This window comes from Crocodylus siamensis, chromosome 1 (genome assembly GCF_052110815.1).
Source record: "Crocodylus siamensis isolate JL-2025a chromosome 1, ASM5211081v1, whole genome shotgun sequence".
Classification (NCBI taxonomy): domain Eukaryota; kingdom Metazoa; phylum Chordata; order Crocodylia; family Crocodylidae; genus Crocodylus; species Crocodylus siamensis.
This window is the reverse complement of record NC_143395.1, coordinates 77,034,697-77,055,749: the sequence shown is the minus strand read 5'-3', so window position 1 is coordinate 77,055,749 and position 21,053 is coordinate 77,034,697. Positions and strand designations below refer to the sequence as shown.

Genomic DNA, 21,053 nt, shown 5'->3' with positions numbered 1-21,053 from the left:
AGAAACAGAATTGTTTGCCAAAGCTATTTAAGAATCCCATCAGAATTTGGCTCTGTGGAAGTAGGCTGAGGGTCAGCTCGTTTCCCTTAGCCCTTGTGACATGCACATAGCTGGCTCCCTCGGCTCTGAAATCAAAACAATTCTTTGACATAGTATGCTCGCACACTGTAGAAAAATATATATCATATGTGAAGTTCTTAAAGGAGCAAGTCTCAGAATGAGTTTTGAGAATTTTTCAAAGAAAAAACACTTGGGCAAAACCTCTGTTTCCCCCACTTCCACATAGCTCTCCCTCCCAAAAAAACAAATCCCCAAAAAACGACCATTGCAAAAAAAAATGAACCTATTCATTTTTTAACCATTGTACATTGACTTTCAGCAGTATTTCCATGGTACTTGATTGGGAAGTGAAACTCAAAACTCCCACGCCCCTCCTCAATCCTTGGGGTGTTCTGAAGTGGATTTGTCAGGAAGAGGCAGAGCAGGATGAGACAAAAACTCCACAGTCTTTCAGTACCACTGGCATTACTATTCCAGTTTGATGTGGATCTCATATCCAAAAGTTTCTGGACAGAGACAACAACCACCATTCCAGTCACAAGAACTAATGGCTCCTTTTTGTCCTCTCAATGCTCTCAAATCTAGCCTACTTAAAACGGGTAAAGGGCAATTTTCCCCATGTTTGATAAGGTGAACAACCTGAACAGACAGTCTCCTGCAGACACTGGGCAGCAAAAATCCCCGTTTTGTATAGGGACTTCATTGAACTTCACTGGAGGAGAAATTCATCTATTGTGAGGAACCTAGAGAACAAGAGGATCAGGAACTACCAGCATGGATTCACCAGGAATATTGTATCCATTAAAACCAGAGTGAAATTAAACAGTGGTTCAGTTATGGCTTGAACCACTCAACTTTACATCATCAGGCCCTCTGTGCACCACTAATACAACATACAATATATTGAAGGGCTACATCAGGTTTGGTAGCTAATGTTTCATGGGGCAGGAGCCCAGTTTTATGCGAGAGCTACAATGAATTCATGTATCTCACCTTTCTTTAAACAAAAGCATTTAGTACATCTTAGATGAAGATTAATTGTCACTTCTAAAGAAATGTTAGCAGATACTTAAGATTATACTCCAAAAATTGTCAAGTAAAAATGCAGCATATTATCATCCAAATCTCTTTGTCAGAAACCCAATACCAATCAAAGTAACACACCCATAGGGCATGTCTACATGTTGCCATATGGTGACATTGCTACCGTGTCATGCATTAGTACTACCTTTCAGAAGTACTAAAGCATGGCGCAGTAAGGGTGGTTACTGCGTCATACGTGAAGTACATGGTTAGATTTTGCTGTTCCATCGCCATAGCAGCAGGTCACTATGGCGATGTAGCTGGTGATCATGTGTAGCCCTGTGCGATCACTACGTTGCCGGAGGGCAATGTGTAGACACACCCATACACTATGTTCTTGCCATGTATAGAATGAAATACCACAGGAAATAAGTTTCTCACCATGTATAACAACCATTAGTCTTTTTACTAAGTTAGTAAACAATTCCAATCTTCCAATCTTTTTGTTTTTCTAAGTCATGTTTCCTAGTTTTTAATCATTTTTATTGAATACTTCTTATCTTCTAATGATGTTTGCTGGACCCTTTTCAGTTTGTTCACATTTTTTCTTGAAATGTGGTGCCTAGAACTAGATACAGTACTCCATCAGTGCTGAACAGAATGGAAGAGTCTCTTCCCTTGACTTGCGGGTGGGGTGACAGTCCTGTTAACACAACCCAGTATGCCATTGGATTTTTTTTAGCAAAAAGAACAAGCTTTTGGCTCATATTTAGTTTGCAGTCCACTATACCTACCATGGCTCTTTTCTGCAGTACTGCAGTCATTCCCCAGTCCCTATTTGCACATTTAATTGTTCTGATTTAAGTGCAAGACTTTGCACTTGTCCTTATAGAATTTAATTTGATTAATTTTGGACCATTTCTCCAATTAATCAAAGACATTCTGAATCCTAATTCTGTTTTCCAAAGTGCAGACTTCACTCTACCCAGCCTGGTGTCACCTGCAAATTTACTGTGTACATTCAACCCCATCTTCCAAATCATAAATGAACAGTTAGCTCCTAGTCTGCTCCATGGAATTCAAACAACCAAGTTACAGTCCTCCAGCATCCCAGGAAGCACTGCTTCCAGCCCCTCTCCCTCCCCCACAGAACAGAGGTAAGAGTCCAGGCATCCTGGCTCCTAGCCATAATCCCCACTCATCAGGCCTTTAGTGGCAAGTCAATAGCTATGCAGGCAAGAAATGATATTTGGGAAGGGACAGAAGACTGCTGACCTGGTTTTTCTCCACTATCCTCTTCTCACACTGCAGGGAGTGAGAGGGTGGCCCCGGGGTTGGCAGTTCAAGACCAGCCTAAGCCTGAAGATCAGGGTGGGAAAAGGGCCCGGGGAGTGAAGGGGCTGGAAAAGGAGAGGGCACGCTGGGAGAGGAAGAGTTGGGGAAAGCATTGGGGAAATGACAGAGAGGAGAAAGCCAAGACAGAGAGCCTCAGCGTGGCTTGCTGGGAAGGCGAAGCTGCAGCAGAATGCCAGGCTGGAGAGGGGCTAACAGCGAGCCATGGAGCAGCTGGACAAAGTGGCTGTGAAGATCGGAGGAGCTGGAGCAGGTGAGGCAGAGCCAGGAAGCCTCACGCGGCTCACTTAGAGAGCAGAGCCATTGGTGTACCCCAGTAAAGAGCAGCTGGGAAGCTGCCCATGGCTTGCCAGAGAAGCTAAGCCAGCTGTGCACGCAGCACTGGATGTATTCAAATCAGCTGGTCCAGATGCTCTGCACCCTAGAGTACTGAGGGAATTGGCTGAGGTCATTGCGGGACCCCTGGCACGGCTTTAGGAGCACTCGTGGTGCTCTGGTGTGGTCCCAGAGGACTGGAAGAGGGCCAATGTGGTTCCCATCTTCGAGGAAGGAGGACCCGGGAAACTATAGGCCAGTTAGTCTTACCTCGATCCTGGGCAAGCTTTTTGAGAAAATTATTCTGGAGCATATCCATGAGGGGCCAGCAGGGGAGAGTATGCTTAGGGGCAATCAATGCAGGTTCATTAGCAGCAGGTCCTGTCAGACCAACTTGGTGGCCTTCTACGACCAGATCACCAAATCCTTAGATGCAGGGGTAGCAGTGGACAGTCTTCCTGGACTTTTGGAAGGCCTTCAACACTGTCTCTCACCCCATTCTCATTAAGACACTGGGGGACTGTGGTGTTGACCCCCACAGTCAAATGGGTCACCAACTGGCTGGAGGGTTGCACCCAGAGTGGTAGTGGATGGGTCATTTTCGACTTGGAGGGATGTGGGCAGTGGGGTTCCGCAGGGCTCGGTCCTCGGACCCGCACTGTTCAGCATCTTTATTAGTGACTTGGATGAGGGGGTAAATAGCACCCTGTTCAAATTTGCAGATGACACTAAGATGTGGGGGGATGTGGGCATGCTAGAAGGGACGAATAGGCTGCAATCAGATCTAGACAGGTTACAGGGGTCGGCGGGGGAGAATAGGATGGGATTCAACACTGACAAGTGCAAGGTGATGCACCTGCGGAGGAACCACCAGCACAATACCTACAGACTGGGGAACTCCCTTCTCGTCAGTACAGAGGCAGAAAAGGATCTTGGAGTCATCACTGATGCCAAGATGAACATGGGCCGGCAGCGTGGGGATGCAGTCAGGAAGGCCAACTGCACCTTGTCATGCATCCACAGATGCATCTGAAGCAGGTCCAAGGAGGTCCCCCCAGTGCATCTCAAACAGGTCCCCGTCTATGCGGTGCTGGTCAGGCTGCAGCTGGAGTACTGTGTCCAGTTCTGGGCGCCGCACTTCAAGAGGGATGTGGACAACATGGAGAGGGTCCAGAGGAGGGCCACTCGCATGATCGGGGGCAGCAGGGCAGGCCCTATGAGGAGAGGCTATGGGACCCAAACCTGTTCAGCCTCTACAAGAGAAGGCTGAGGGGAGATCTAGTGGCCTGCTATAAACTAATCAGAGGGGACCAGGAGACACTGGGGAAGTCCCTGTTCCCCCATGCACTACGAGGAGTGACCAGGAGTAACGGTCACAAGCTGGCAGAGGGTAGATTCAGGCTAGATATCAGGAGGCGCTACTTCACGGTCAGGGCGGCTAGGGTCTGGAACCAACTTCCAAGAGAAGTGGTGCAGGCTTCTACCCTGGGGGTGTTTAAGAGGAGGTTAGATGCACATCTTGCTGGGGTCGTTTGACCCCAGTATTCTTTCCTGCCATGGCAGGGGGTTGGACTAGATGATCTGCTCAGGTCCCTTCCAACCCTAGAAACTATGAAGGATGGCTGGGAAGACGCATGCGGCTTGCCCAGAGAGCTGAGCCAGCTGTGCACCCTGGTGAAGAACTGGATGGAGAAGGGCCCAGAGCTCCAACTGGACAGGCAGTGTTGGAACCCAGAGGTACCCGGTCGGCAAGAGTGGGGACGGGAGCCAGAAGGCAATGCCAGGCCTGGCAGGGAAGCCCCAACTGGACCTGAGGCTAGTCGGAGCCTGGAAGGGATCCATCAGGGTGAGAGTAGACCCTAGAAGGGCTGAAGCCCTAGTGATGCGGCAGGACACAAAGTCCCAAGCAGCATCGAGGCCAGGAGCGGTGGCTAGCTGGGTGGGTACCTGGGAGCACAGTGAGACACTGAGAACTTCCACTCAGAGTGTAGCAAGAACCAATAGCCACAAGTTTATATCAGTGGAGGCTGGTCAATTGTACATTAAGTTAATTCCTATGTTATTATTGAAAGAATTGCCTAAAGCAAATCTGCGACAAGGTCAGTCACAGGGATGTTAGTCCGTGCCAAAGAATGGATGAGGACAGGCTGACAATTTGGGAGCAGCACATACCAATACCAGGCAGCCTGGGTGAGAACATCATCCCAGCAATGCGAGCTCCAAGGCAACAATGCCATTTCTGGTCCTGGATGTGGAAAGGGTGGGGTAAAAGGAAGGTTGGAGCCCCACTAAAAATTCAAACAAGTGAGATCCCACAGGATACCCGCAGAGAGAGTCTCCCAACAAGAACATCAAGATATGACAGGAGGGAGGGAACAACCAACCACTCACACAGGTAATGCTTGTCTTAAGATCTCACCCTGACATCACCAGGGGGTAAACGACTAGGCAAAAGAAGTCCGAAACCCTATAATAGCGCTGCACTGGTCTGGTCCTGCAGGGAGCAAACCAGGAAAGCCAAGGCTGTAACTGAACTCCAACTAGCTTTGAGTACCAAGGACAATAAAAAGTCCTTTTTCAGATAGGTGGGGAGCTGGAGGAAAAAAGCAAGGGCAACACTGGACCCCTGCTAAACCAGATGGGGCAACTGACACCCAGGAAAAACCCAACCTATTAAATGGGTACTTTGCGTCGGTCTTTCATCAGTCTCATGGGACGCCCATGCCCACTACAGGACAGGGAGGTCCGGGTGACGAAGATCCCCTGCCCTCCATTAATGCTGACCTTGTGAAGGAACACCTTGAGAAGCTGGATACCTTCAAGTCAGCCGGCCCTGACAATCTGCACCCCAGGGTACTCAAGAAGCTGGCGAGCATCATAGCCCAGACTCTGGCACGGATCGTTGAAAACTCCTGGCACTCTGGTGTAGTGCCCGAAGACTGGAAAAAGGCCAATGTGGTGCCTATCTTCAAGAAAGGGAGGAAAGTGGATCCGGCTAACTATAGGACCATCAGCCTGACTTCTATCCCAGGGAAGGTCTTAGAAAAGTTTATTAAGGAGGCCATCCTTAATGGACTGGCCAACGCCAACATCCTAAGGGACAGCCAGCACGGGTTTGTTGCGGGTAGGTCTTGCTGGACCAATCTCATTTCCTTTTAGAACCAGGTGACCTATCACCTGGACAAGGGAGATGAGATTGATGCCCTATATCTTGACTTCAAAAAAGCCTTTGATTTGGTATCCCATGATCACCTCTTGGCAAAACTGGCCAATTGTGGCCTTGGCTCCACCATGATCCGCTGGCTGGGAAACTGACTCTGTGGTCAGACCCAGAGGGTAGTAATTGATGGAAGTCACTCATCATGGTGTCCTGTGATGAGTGGAGCCCCCAAGGCTCTGTCCTTGGACCCATATTGTTCAACATCTTCATTAACGATGTGGACATTGGAGTCAGGAGTGGACTGGCCAAGTTCGCTGATGACACCAAACTTTGGGGCAAAGCATCCACACCTGAAGACAGGCGGGAGATCCAGGCTGACCTGGACAGGCTCACCAAATGGGTGGACAAGAACCTGATGGTGTTTAACACTGAAAAATGCAAGGTTCTCCGCCTTGGGAGGAAAAACCTGCAGCATCCTTATAGGCTTGGCAGTGCTACTATGGAAGAAAGAGACTTGGGGGTCACCGACCACAAGATGAGCACGAGCCTGCAACGCAATGCTGTGGCTAGTAAAGTGACCAAAACGCTGGCGTGCATCCATACATGCTTCTCAAGCAAATCCCAGGACATCATTCTCCCCTTATACACAGCCTTGGTGAGGCCGCAGCTGTAATACTGCATCCAGTTTTGTGCTCCACAATTCAAAAAGGATGTGGAGAAGCTTGAGGGAGTCCAGAGAAGAGCCATGTGCATGATCAGAGGTCAGGAAAACAGATCTTGTGATGATAGGCTTAGAGCCACGGGACTCTTTAGCCTGCAAAAGCGTAGGCTCAGGGGTGATCTGATGGCCACCTATAAGTTTATCAGGGGTGACCACCAGGATCTGGGGGAACGTTGTTCAACAGAGCACCCCAAGGGATGACAAGGTCGAATGGTCATAAACTACTGCAAGACCATTTCAGGCTGGACATAAGGAAGAATTTCTTAACTGTCTGAGCTGCCAAGGTCTGGAACAGCCTGCCATCGGAGGTGGTTCAAGCACCTACATTGAACACCTTCAAGAGAAAGTTGGATGCTTATCTTACTGGGATCCTATGACCCAAGCTGACTTCCTGCCCTTTGGGCAGGGGGCTGGACTCGATCTTCCAAGGTCCCTTCCAGCCCTAATGTCTATGAAATAATACCTACCCGCAACAGTACCCATGACATGCGACTGCTCACAGCTTGATCAAACACTTTAACACTGTTTAGCATTCCACGGATTTAGTACGGTTCAAATGTACCATGTAACTTCACCCTCAGTGTTGAAAGTAGGTTAAGCTAAAACAGGAACAATATATTCATGCTCCAGAATACACATGTTCACACCTGGAGTTATTCCAGGACAACTATTTTCCTTCCTTGTAGGGGTGCACTGATAAGAGATTTTTGGGGCTGATACTGAGAGCCTATTTTTAAGGAGGCATATTGGCTGATACCAATCCAATTTCTGATATGCAGCCTGGCAGCTTGAAGAGAAGTGTCTAGCTGGTAAGTCCGTTGTGGTGGAAGGGGAGGGAGAAGGGAAGAGGAATGGGGGGGACAGATTAAAGCCCCTGCAGTTAGGGAGGGAGTGGGGTTGGGGTTGAGGCAGGGGTTGGTGCTGCCTGGCCAGGGCAGGGGACAGATTCACGGCTCATCCAGGGGTCACATGGGGGGGTGGGAGGTGGCTCTCACCACTGCACAGACCCTGGGAGGGCAAAGGAGGACACATGCCCCAGTTTTGTGCGGGAGAGGGCGGCTTGCAGCTGCGGGCTGGTACCGGGCTCTTTCTCGTGGGGCTGGGCTGGCCTGTGCTTGTGCCAGCTATGGGGGCTTAGGGGGGCTGCAGCCACCTCATCTGCCATAGCCTCAACACCCCCTCCCAGTGCTGCCACCCATTCCGACCTGCTCTGAGCACAACCTGGCCCAGCCCCTGCCAGGAAGAGCCCAGAGCACCCCTAGCCCCAGTCCACAGTTGCAGTCTGCCCTGCCTAGATCTGGGGGGCACATGTGCCCCCGCCAGGGTGCACACAGTGGCAGGAGCTGCCCATGCCCCCTCCCCCCCACTCAGATGAGCCATGGCTCCATCCTGAACCCTGCCATGGCTGTGCAGTGCCTGCACCAGCCCCAGCCCCACTCCCTCCCTTACTGTGGAGTCATTGATCTACCCTCACCCCCAAGTCTCTTCTCTCCCCGTTTCCCTTCCACCACAACAGATTTACCATCTGGACAAAGCTCTCCATGCTGCTTAGCTGTGCTATGTGTTGCGCTATGGCTGCACGCATGCATGGGGCATTTATTGGCTACATTATTGGCCACATCAGGCCAATTTCCGATACAGTCAACTTTCTTTATAACAGTGCCGATCCAATATTGGACCCATGTATTGGTGCACCTATACTTCCTTGATTCGCATTCTTTTTTTAAAGTGCAGACAATCCCCTCAAACATTTTGTGGAGACTGCGGTGCAAGTGGGGTAAGAGAGGAGATTGGGAACAGAACTGCTGCCTTGCAACCCTTTTCTATCATTTAAATAAAGCTACATTTAAAATTCATCTCTCTAGGAAAGTCTTAGAGAATTTATGGAGCAGCAACAAATCCAAACTCTATTCCCAGGTAACTTGATACAAGTGAAAATTTCCTAAGCAGCTGGGGAAAAGAAAGAAAGTATTAAAAATAAAGCTGCAGCTTTGCCTAGGGGAGCAGAGCTTTGTTAGCAAGTCTGCCAGGAATAAGTCTAGTTGCAGAAGCCAGATAGATACCGCTTCTAATTAGACTGCTGGAAAGGATGTAATTCTTAAAGGTCAAGAAAGTACTTTTTAGTTGAGATCAGGAATGGGGTTACATGTACTGCATCCCTTAGTAAATACTAAGAGCACTGACTATAGTAAGGTGTGGGGAGGGACTGACGCCTAGTATTTAAAGCTAAGTATGTTGAGATTGAATTGCAGCTTGTTTTTCATTTTCCTCGATGCACGAAGAGCATCTTAGCTTCTGTTGAGAACCTCTAATCTCTACAATATGTAGCCTAAAAATAAACTGCTTTCCCATCGGCAAGCCCATCATATGTAGAAAAAAAGAAACTGAGTAAAATAGTGAGCTTTGAATAGACCATCTCTTCCACCTCCACCCTAACATTTACCTAAGAACACTAAAGACTGGTCTTGTGCACTTGAGACGTCTAGTGTTTATTATTTCTGGACCTAGACTACTAGTGAACAATTAATTCCCAAATGAAATTTCCTTCACGTTATCATAGCTAGAGAACATCACTGGATCTGGATTGTTCCTTTCTTATTAATTTGAAAGGATGTCTCTTTTATCATTTCCATTTTAAAGCCTGCAACATAACACATTCAATGCATTATGTAGGAAGGCTTGTAGTAAGTTCACAATTCTTCTGTATTAGGCAAAATTATAGAGGTACTCAAAATGACCTGTAAAACAAATTGAATGAAATATTAGCAATTGTAATCTAAGCAACAAATATAAAGACCATAGATCACTATTTAAGTCGATAGCAGAAAATACATTTTAAATATTTCATTATTTAACTTTATTAAAATAATTGTAAATTTGCACACAGAATGTCAGATTAGATATTATTTACAAAAGCTATCAATGCCAAATAAAAGTGTTTACATTTAATATATGAAAATTAAAATTACTTTGAATGACAAATGTTTCTTATATGCAAACAATATTGCTTTACCAAAGTTAAAGAATTCAGAATATTTCCCCCTTTTGCTCCTTACTGTCCTTTTTCATCAAGAAACATGAAATAGGAGTATGCTTACCAGAATTAGGATGCTACTACCTTTGTCTCTGAGCTTGGAGAGAAGAGAATGAACCTCCTCTCTTTCATGACTGGTACAAGACCAATGCTTAGCAGTACTGCAGTTTAGTAATGCCATATAAATAGTTCTTTTTTTTTTTACATTTCATTTTGAAAACATACATAAATGGCTAAGACAAAAGGCAGTGTTTTGGTTGCAAGTTTGATGTGAAGTGGTTTTTCATTTGTCGGAACAACATTTTAGGGGACATTTTAATTTGACTACCCAATATAAACTCTACTAGAGATACAGGTTTTGCAAGTAACACTGGTTGTTTAATACCCCATAGACACTGAACAACAGACTGTAGTCAATGGGGTCTTGACAAGAATAGAAGAGTTATTTTCACTGGACAGGAATTCTCTCTTATCTTCTTATTCAGACTTGATTTTATGCAATATCTAGAATACTGAAAGCATACATAACTACATACTGCAATGGCTGCATAAGCTGATGCAAACAACATACCTAAAACTATACTTTTGAACCAGTTTCCTCTTTGAAACAAAGTAAAAATAAACACAAACAACACAAAAACGTTATCATTAATCAGTATTTGCAGAATTCAAATTTGCATACTTTTACAGTTTATTTTCTCCTTCCCTCTATCCAAAGCAAGTTGTTAAAGTAAAACAAGGGGTGGAAATATAGTAAAATAACATCAAATACTTCTCAGAACAGGATAGCCCCAGACAAAAAAAAAACGTATGTAGCAAAGATTCAAACCAACATTTTAATTTCTTTTAGGAAATGTGCGCCAAGATGAACAAAATCCCACCTCCAAATCTTTTAAAATAAGAAGGTCTCCTTATGGGATATTGACCCTTTAAGGAACTGCTTTAAGAGTTATAAATGAGGTTAAGCCTGTCCACTAAATGAATGAGCAGGCTATGTTAGCCACTGCTGTCAGTGTCACCATCCTCAGGCCTACCCTCAATGCCAAATAAAGAATTACATATAATTTTTTACCTCATCAGTTTTCTAAGGATTCCTTAATAAAGGAATGATTAACAAATAACAATAGTGCATGGAATTCATTAGGAATGAAACAATGGGTACAGATATAGGATTATTTCATTCCTAATTGGATTGGACTCATCCACTATTTTTCCTCTTTTGGGGAGCCAGGCCTGCAAACTTTGTTATTAACCCTCCCACTGCCCAGAATAAAGCCAAATATTCCTGAAAACATATCAAAAGATATAAAAAATGAGCCTTCATTTTTACACAGTGTTGTTTTAAAATTATGGTTTAGGCATACAAAAAATATTTGTGAATCCAGACAAACCTATGAATTGCTGTAATTACTATTCCATTAAGAAGAAGAAAGAAAGAGAGTCAGAAAAGCAGATGCTGAACCTATGGACAGACACAGAAGAATGTGCGATCAAAGAATAACCATGCCTGAAGCACCACATAAAAAGGTGCCATCTTAAAACTTCACCTTTGTAGCTACCATTGCTCTTGTGGTGTTATATAACACAACGAATGCTCTTGAGTATTGTTTCATTTTTAATTAATTTATTCAGTTAATCAAATCCATGACAAGCATCCACCTCTTGTGCTTTATACTGCATTCACTAGTACCATTAACGTTTACCAAATCTAAGGCTACAATCCCATCCTCTACTACTACAACAAAATGAACATTATCCCTTCAAGAAAAAAAAAATATTCTGACTGTTTTGCGGACTGGGATGAATTTTAGATCTTTACTCCTCTGTTACAGAAGGTTTTCTGGGCCTGAGGACAAGATCTTTGATGGAGGCTGTCACTTCTTGGAGCTCTTTTCGAATATTTTCTGCAGCTTCTTCCTCCTCTAGATTATCCATTGGGTCATCATCTCCTTGCCCAATCTTTTTATTCTGGTTGATCAACTGTTTCACCACTAATCCTTGGTATTTCACTAGAAGAGAATGCTGATCCTGAAGAAAAGAATGAAATGGTTATGGTTATGAAAAAACAGTACAGCTGAATTAAAAATAAAACATGTTGCATAAAGAAATGGCCAATAGGAAACATTATTCCATGAAGACATTTTACAACCTAATATTCTTGTACAAGTATTTTGTGCATCACAAATAAAAGATACAGAATAATAAAAATGCATCTGCACTGCAAATACAGTGTGCTTTTCTACTGGAGGAAGAAATGCCATTCATGGACCAACTACTATTTCAGCAGATTAGGATGTTGATTTCGATAAATTCCGTGGTGCAACATTTCCTTAAAACTGACTTGGAAGAATTCTGGATGTATCCTTACTCCATTTGAGAGACAGAAAGGTCAGAGAATGAAGCCCAACCCTTGCAATGTGAATCCAATTAAATTCCAGATGTCTGTAACATCTGGTGAACACTTACATTGCTTATTCAATGGAACCATTCTGTCAGTGGTTCAGAGAAAGGACAATGTTTTAACCACTGTCATCTAGACACTTCCTGCCTCTGAATCATCCTCATGGATCACCATAATTTACAGCTGTCACTTTGCTACAGAGTTAGTAACAGCAAACAGACAGATAAAAGTTTTATACTACATACAGACAGTAATAGTAACAAAAGCAAAATCAGTTAATCTCATCCACCAGAACTATTCAGTATAGGTCAGCCACAAACTTTTCATGTCTTCTAATAGAAAAAAGGTACCATGCTTTTATTAAAAAAGAAAAGACATTACTGGATGAAAATTCATTACTGGAATACCTCTGGGATCTTAGTACTTAGCAAAGCAATGATCTGTGGCACACATCTTCCTGGAGCATGAACCATGCAGTGGGTTGAAAACTGAAACAACAGGACTGATGTAAGATGCAGAACGAGAGCTGGGTCTTCTGTGACTTTTAGTTGTTCAATCAAAGCCTGTCTATGCTGGAATAGAACCTGCCTACAGAAACAAAATATGTACTGTAAAAATGTTCTTTATCAAGCTAAAAATCTAAAGATGTGCTTATAGAATAATATTCATTTTTCCTTCTTGGACTGATTCCTGACATTGGTGTAGGACATGGGTGTCAAATATATGGCCCACAAGTCAACAGAAATAACATGGTCTGCTGCAGAATCAGAGACCCTGTGAACCTGGTGGACATAATCATTGGCAGCAGAAGGGTGAGCAAGGGCTGTACTGCCTTGCTCTCCCTGTAATCATCTGTTTCATCACTGCTTGTTCTACCCCTGCCCCCTCCCCCATTCCCACTTCCAAAACTGCCCTGATCCCTACCATTGTCTCCACCAGAGCTGCTGCCCTGTGCTGGGTCCTACCTGTGAAGGAGCCCCACAGTCTAGGTCTAGCTTGGATCACAGGGTGGGCCTGATATCCCAGTTTAGGATTTTCAGCAGGGCTCAGTATTGGTATAACTGACAGCTTGTGAAAATCCCACCCCAAAATGTAAAAATAACCTCTCAGTGCATCAAGCGATATAAAGAAATTGATTCCAAAACCAAAAATACTGTTTCACATTTACTTCCCTCCTATATTGCAGGTTAAAGATATACGCCTGGGTTGTATTCTGGCTACTGGCTATCTAAAATTTAGTAGCTGTTTGCCCAAAAATGTGCCCTGTCTCAGGAAAGCAATCCTGTACCACTTGGGATGGTCAGGGAGGGGGGGCAACACAGATCTCCCACTGTCTCTATGGGTAGCTGTATACACTTCTGTTATATTCTCTGACTCATGGAGAAATCATTTACATAACACAAGATGCATAAAGCATCACAAGAAGGGCTCAGAACCCAGGACTTTCCTCAGACTTAAACAAAACTGGTTCCTGAAAACTGCATCTTAAGTCAAAACGTTGCAACATCAGAACCAATTTTCCCATAGGAAACAATGTTATAAATGGGGGATTTGTTCCTGAACCAAGGCCCAATACCCAATTTTCACCAAAAATAACCCAGAATTTTTTACTCAATCAATTATAGACGAATAATATAGCTACATTAATGTATTTATATGGTAAATAGCAATCGTATTGATTTGGAAGAACTTCTTTGAGGTGACTTTGCTGGACTTTTTGAAGGGCTCTTGGTTGCAGGCTTCTCAGGAGAGTTGGCTGCAAGTTTTTCTGGAGTCTCGTCTACTTTCTTAAAGAAAACGTCCAAGGAAGTTTGGACAGATAGTCTCCAGGGAGATGGGCAACGCAGCGAACTTGATCCGACGCCACGCAAGCGAACAAGTGTTGTAAAATCAAAACTGACATCAGAAAGTTGAAACAGGGTGTCAATTCATAACCGCTGTAAGTGTGAAATGTTGTAACTCGAAACACTAAGTCAAGGACTGCCTGTAGTCACTTCAAAGGGCCACAGACTCAGACTCCTTCATGCTTACTGTGCACTCGTAATGCCTGCCACTCTAAGGGCTGAGTCAGGCAGCCAGCAGGTGCTTGATTGTAGTGGCCATTTTAAAACACAGGCCAGCTATATAACCACAGCAGTTTGCCGCTGGCAGCCTCGGCTGAACTGCTGTATGAAACATCTGGCAAGTAAGAGCAGGAGGCTCTTGGTTCTTGGCATGACCTAAAACTGCACCCTGAAAGGAAAGGAAGGCCTGGTGGGACTGCCAGTGGCACAGCAGTCCCACTCAAAACCAGGACCACTCACCTCCCTGGTGAAAGGTGCGTTAGGGCACCTCAATAATCCCTAGCCCCCACAACACTGTGGGTGTAAGGGGGTCAGGCATGGCTATGGCCACCTGAGCCCAGGGGGTGTAAGACCCCAGGTGGGGCCAGGCACATCTGCAGCCACCTGAGCCCCCACAGGGGATTAAGACCCCAGAGGCCCCAGGGAGGGGATTGATGTGTATCCCCAGAGAGGGGGCGGTAGTGAGGGCCCTGATGAGGGTTGAGTTGGGCTGAGGGACAGCCTGAAGGGCAGCACATGGGCTTGAGGAACAAGTTGATGGATATGAGAGCCCCAGTGAAGGGCTGCAGTGGAGTTAGTCCTCTGTGCGGTGAACTGGCTGGCCACTAACCAGGTGAGGGTTGCAGGAGAGGCCCAGCAGACATCATGTCACCACCTGAGGCGTGATCCAGATAAAGCCTTAAGGCCTTAGGCCGGGAGCATAGTGTCATTCTGGATGCCATCTGCAAGGCACGAGCCACCGTGTAGGGAAAGTTTGGAGCAGTGGATAGCGCCCCCTGGCATCAGAAGTTATGGGAACATCAAAGTCATGGCAAGCAAGACTGGGCAGACCTACCCACAGAGGTGGGCAGGCCAACTTGAGACTTGGCCCTGAGCATGTCCCATCACACTTACTTTCCTTCCGTTCAGTCTACTAGTTTCAACAGAACGGAGAATGCTCTTAGCAAATGTCTTCCCCGGAGCTGGGTGGTTAAGGTGCTTTCCCAGTAAATGGGAAATGGAAAGTCTGACTGACTAGGGGTGGGTCCAGATATCATTTCCTGGGCAGCTGTGTCCTAGCTGCATGCATGAATTCAGCTTCAAATACCCACTCAGCATCTAAGGAATCAAAGATGATGGAACTGGATCAAAGCCAAACAGAATTAGATGCTGTGGATGCCATTTAACTTCTTTCTGAACACATGCAGTAACCCAAATCAAGTTGCCTAGGGACCTGTTCAGGCTAAACTGAAGGCACGTAATAAATCTAAGCCTCTTAGTTCTGTGACTGATAGGATACATTAGTGACTTAGGACTCAGAAAGCCATGTAGTACTACTTCACTGTCGTAGAGGCAGGTAGGATATGGATCAAAGTGGTGGGCAATGAACGCCTGATCTTTCCTTAAAAAGAAGGGTTATAAATCACAACATGCATCTATTTTTACTGAGGTTACCAAGCTAATTATTTTAAATTTGTACAGAAAGAAAGTGCCAACTTTCCCATACTGAACAATTTGATGAAAACAACTTTAAATGTTACCTTTCTTTCTTTTTGTCCCCCCTTTTCACCATAATATCACAAGCAACTGCTGCAGAGTCAAGGCACAAAAGGAAATCTTCTACACTCTATAAAAGTACAAAAATTATATCCAGATATAGTGGGTTAAAAAACCGCAGTTAATAACTATACAATTTTTTTTTAATAACCAGTGGCATTCAGGTCCTAAAAGATAAAGTAAGAATAAGCAATGGTGACAAGGGAAAAGTAGTATTCCGTTCATAATTAAACTGTGTTAAACCTTTAATAGCTCATATATTTAAACCTTAAAGGGAACATATCTACATGTGAATGCCTAAACTTTTTGTGCATTTGCCTAATGTGCATTAAGGTGATTTATAGGTGCGTGTCTACACCTGCACACACTAAGGCACGTTAATGCAGTGTGCAGATCGACTTGGGACAAAAGTTAGTCCCAAGTCAGTCAATATACACAGCACTATACAATCTACATGTGCATAAGCATTTTAGCTATTCATGCCTAAATTTGACACCTGGCTTTGCAAGTATCAAATTTAGGTACAAATAGTCTAAAACTGCCATTGGCTAATGTGCCTTAAGTCAGCAAATGTAGACGTGCCCAAAGAGTAACAATTTTAACCTGAATGCAATCTGTAATTAATATTACTGACGTGGCAAGAAGGGAGATCTTATTATCTACTTTTACTAAGGAAAATATGATTATAAGCCTTTTTGGAAATAAAGCAATAATAATTTTTTCATTTTGTTTTGCAGCTGCTGTAGTCAACTTTTCCCCCACATTATGCTTTTTGCTAGCTAAACATGTAAATAAGTTTGATTCCTGCATGTAGAGGATGCAGGAATCAAAGGCCAGACTCTATTTTGCCTTAAAGGTACCTAAGTGCAATCCTATTCCACCCTTCTTGTATCCCTGTGCCTACTTTTGTAACAACAGCATGGAGCAAGAGGAGCACTTAGGGCCCTGTTAAACATTACACTGCATCCCGCTCAAATGTTGACTGGTGTTAGTGCTAGCTTCAGTTTCAAAGCAGTCACATGTTCAGACTAGCAAGGGCCTGGAGAACTGAAAGGTAAGAAATCAAACTACCTCCTCCCCACCCCTGTGCAATTCCAGGCTTCTTCCCTGCCCCCCAGGGCTCCTTCCCTGCCACCTCACTTACTTGTGGCTGCCCCACTGTTCCATGGGAGCAGACAGGGAAGCATTAACAACTGGTGCCTCCTAAGACTGGAGGGACCATGGTGGTGAGAGGGGATGGCCCACCACTGCTGTTGGCAGTGGGGGGAAGAGTGGCAGCCAATCTTGGGGTGGGGAGGGCATGTGCCCCCCATACTCCTCCTATGCATCACCTATGCAGAGAAGGGTTAACTGGTCAGCCTGGCTACTGCCACCACAGCTTCTGGGCTGCTACTCTTATCCGGGAGGGAAGGTGGGAGAGAAGGGAGCAGGGATTTGGGGTACTGAGCAGGGTGTTTACACTAAGGTGTAGCCTAGAGCAGTTACACCTTAGTGTAATAAGCTGGGTAACACAAATGAGCTAATCCTGCCCTGGTGTGACATAACTTTGAATGACATAACAAGTGCATAAACACAGTTTCCAGGTGTTAAGACCTCCAGCAGCCACGCAAAATTACTTTGTAGCAAGGCCCTGAGGCATTAAGCAAGTGGAACAGGATCTGGCCCAGCTGTTTAATTGAAGGTTAAGAAACGGCATTTTAAATCTCTTCTAAATGTAAGAGATACACTGGATCCAATGTGTAAACAGAGCTAGGCAAGTAACAACTTCTACTGTGAACTTACTCCTTAGTCTTTGAATGTTGAGGGTATGAAGATTTACTTATTTTTATTGATTTAAAAGAATCTGGCTTGTAAATTTTTGCATACAATCTTCATAACAGCAGCAGTTACCTATCATATTCCTCAGCCTGGCTGAGTGTTGGCAGAAATATAGATATATATATATTTGGAACAACTTACCTTGCCATTCAAAGAAGCATGTAGTTTTGTTAAAGCACCTTTGGATTCTTCAGGTAATTTACCTATAATTTTTTTCCTGACCTATTGTGGCGGGAAAAAATATTATTTTTAAGACAAACTTTTAAGCATACATTATTCAGTACTTAATAACTGAAATAACCTTTCACAAATAATGGTGATAAGGCTACTATTCATCCATAGATTTATTAAGGGAAAACTGCCATGATAGGAAAGAAAATGGTATATACATACTTCACTTGTAATGGCAGTGTGATCATTTGTTGCCATCATTAATTCAGCTGCTAGAAAGTTGAAAATAAGATTTGTAATGTCTGTACAAACAGTCTTCAGCAGGTGTTTGGCAAGGCTAGTTTGAGTCTCATCTGTAAAATACAATTTTTGTAATTAAAAGCAGAGTTGGAATAACTCATTGCATTGTCCAAGCCACCTACATCAGTGGTTTACCAACGGTGGACCACTGGCAGTCTAGAGACTGCTATCTGAACATATGATATAATCTTTCCTGTTTCCAAAATGTGTCTAACATGTTCAGAGCAAACAGAAGCCTGAAGTTATGTAAGGCAGCTGAGAGGATAGCTGCTCTTCTAAAGGAACAACTATATAAGGAGGGAAGCTTGTGAACCTAACTGAGAAATATCTAGAAGAGGAGAAACTGGCCAGGGGTGGTTGGAGGAGGTGAGACGGGAAGCTTGCACTTGGCACCTCCCTTTCATTCCTGGTTTGCTTAAAGTTTGAAACCAACTGTCTGACAGGGGCAGCAGCATTTCTAGTCAGGCAGGACTGAAGGAGCCAACTGACATCATGGGTCACTATAATCTACCTGATCCCTTCTAAACTCTTCATTTCACAGATGTTAATGACAGTCTCTTCTTTTTGGGAGGTGGGGGAGAGGGGGGGACTTGATATTCCACCAATCAACCTAGTTTTTGTTCTGCATCTCTGCTGTCTATTAGCTGCTCCAGATAATGAAGGTCCTATTTCAGTCCTGCAGATGATTTAACTCATTCCAACGAAGTTACATTATTTTTGCTTCAATCGTAAACTGAATAATACAGCTCTAGGCCCCTAGCACGTTAGTTAAGCTTCTTGTTTTTTAACTGAAAAAAAGTATTGTTTCAGATGTGATGATGCACCTCACCATCTCTGAAATGTTCTAGATTTGCCCATGGAACTGGCATTCTACATACAGAACCAAATAGCAGAAAGGCAGGTTCAGATAGAAAGAAAACAGCAGCAAAGAAACACGTTCACAGGACAGATAGGAATGGAAGCTAGGGGGAAATATAATGAACAGCTAGAGAGGACAGTATAATTAACATTTTCTGAAGGCAGGCCACTAGCTATTTTAGAGCGTACACAATACTTAAAACACTTGTCTAATCCTGTATTTCTACATGTAAGAAACAGCATTAGTTACCATAATGACGGTAAGTGATTATGAATGCGAGGAAGGATCATCCCAATTAACATGTACTGTAAAATATGATGGGTTTGAGAAGTCTTGTTTAACTGTGCATTTTCTAGTGATTTGTCTATCCTTCTTTTAAGTCAATGTATAAGTAGCTGGGAACACAAGCCCTAGTAAGGGCTTGCGCTAGTAAGGGCTGCACCAGTAGGGGCCAAGGGTCCCCATGGCCATGCACGTGCACTGCACAGCCCTATGGTCCCTGCTCTTTGCTGCACCATGCACTTGGGTACACTGCTTCACCCTAAGATCCCTGGGCAGCCAGCTCCCCTGCTACACTGTACCTCTCAGGTGCCCCAGACAATGGGTTCCCCCAGCCAGAGGCACAGCCGTCTACTTCTATAGCTAGGGCAGGCATGTGATGGCAAGAGCAGTGTCAGCTGCTGTACTACTGATTGCAGCAGCATGATCAGCTACTTTTACAAGCTGTGGCTATTTTTGCACTCCTCCACAAAAGATGGTACCAGTTGCTTCCCCCACCCAAATTACACTACGGCCTTCCAGCACTGAGGGATAGGGTAGAAGAGGAAGAGGAAGCCTGGAGACCTCAGATTCTTCTGCAGTCGAATAGGAACCTGGGGGGACTGCGGTTTAATCCCTCATGTACTACATGGTGCTTATGGGCCACCAGCTGGACAACCATTTTTAAGCAATTTACTGATGAGCATCCAGTGCTTTGCTTGGAAAACTACTCCATAACTTAACAAATTTCATAATCTGGATGTTTTCCCATGATATTAATCATGATCTCCTTTTTTTCAGTTTCATCCTAATTTTCCTATTCAGAGCTCTCACACCCATGAAGTAGCATTAGTACTTCTCCCTCCTTGACACGTGCACTCTTAAACATCATTACATCTAGTAGACTCTGCTTTGCAAAACTTTTTTCCTTAACAATCTGTCATATCTCCACATTCATTCCAGTATTGACTTGTCTGTTACTTAAGGGTTCATCATTTTTTGATATTTTTAAAAGAAAAAGTTTGCTCTACCTGTAAAATGCTTTGCACCCTTTTCAAATAATCTGATATTATTGTACAAGTTTGAGACCTCTTCCTGCAAGTCCTTGATGGTCCGTTTCCTGCTAGCTCCAGATGAAGAAGTTGAAGATAAGAAAACATCACGTACCACTTCTTTATAGCTCTTTGTTAGGGGCCTCAGAATAGAAAAAAAAGATGATACATATTAAATAGAGCTTAAAAGATTAAACAGAAGTAGCAATAATCAAGTACATTAAAAAAAAAAACATACTCCAGCTGCATCCAAGGAGCCTGACCAACACTTGCTGAGTTGCTTTGGCACCCACTGGCCAGGCAGCAGCTCTAAGCAACTTGGTATGGGCCAGCCAGGCACCCACACACTGTGGAGAGGGGCTGGACAGGCACGGAAGGACCCTGCATGGGCGAGCCAAGAATCCTGCATGCTGCCTGGCTGCAGTGACAAGGGACCCAGCGCTCAGCAAATAAACTAATGCATGTTGAGGCTCTAAGGAGAAGTAGGGAGGGATCTAGTGCACAGTAGCACTCACCAGGTTCTGGACAGATCTTAATAGAAATTGAGTTAAGTGTAAATTGAATTCAAAGTAATGTTGAATTTATGATTTACTGTTATTGTTATTGTTATAGTTTTTTGTCAGTATTATGAAAACAATACCAAATTAAAATTTTGCCTTACGTGGAATCTAGTTATCGGGGGGGGTTGTTTTGAATTCAAGGCTGTCCCAGAACCGAGTGGATACATCTTTACTTTTAAACATGACTTTACTTCTTCAGTTTTACAAGGCTTGTTCCTAAATCCAAACAAGATGTACACTGAAGTAGTGTCCCAGTAATGGTGTCCTAAATAGTTTCAAAGGGTTGATGAACGGATATCAGATCAGGGACTGGCATGAGAAAGTTACAACAGGTTTCAAGTGGTGCAAACATTTCACAACAAAGAAAAC

General features: G+C 44.2%; 1 protein-coding gene across 2 annotated transcripts in view; it reads right to left on the bottom strand.

The window, feature by feature from the left end:
• Positions 1–9,465: 9,465 nt before the first annotated feature.
• Positions 9,466–21,053, bottom strand: part of UFL1 (UFM1 specific ligase 1) — a 44,818-nt gene continuing 33,230 nt past the window's right edge. The window contains exons 14-19 of one of the 2 annotated variants that reach the window (XM_090037044.1): positions 20,104–20,267; positions 17,878–18,008; positions 17,626–17,706; positions 15,651–15,736; positions 12,475–12,655; positions 9,466–11,694 (exon numbers count right to left, since the gene is read on the bottom strand). In XM_090037044.1, the coding sequence (XP_089893170.1) occupies positions 11,482–11,694; positions 12,475–12,655; positions 15,651–15,736; positions 17,626–17,706; positions 17,878–18,008; positions 20,104–20,267 (856 nt within the window). In that variant the 3' untranslated portion in view covers positions 9,466–11,481. The remainder of the gene's footprint in view (positions 11,695–12,474; positions 12,656–15,650; positions 15,737–17,625; positions 17,707–17,877; positions 18,009–20,103; positions 20,268–21,053) is intronic. The other variant, XM_090037054.1, reaches the window with a different exon arrangement.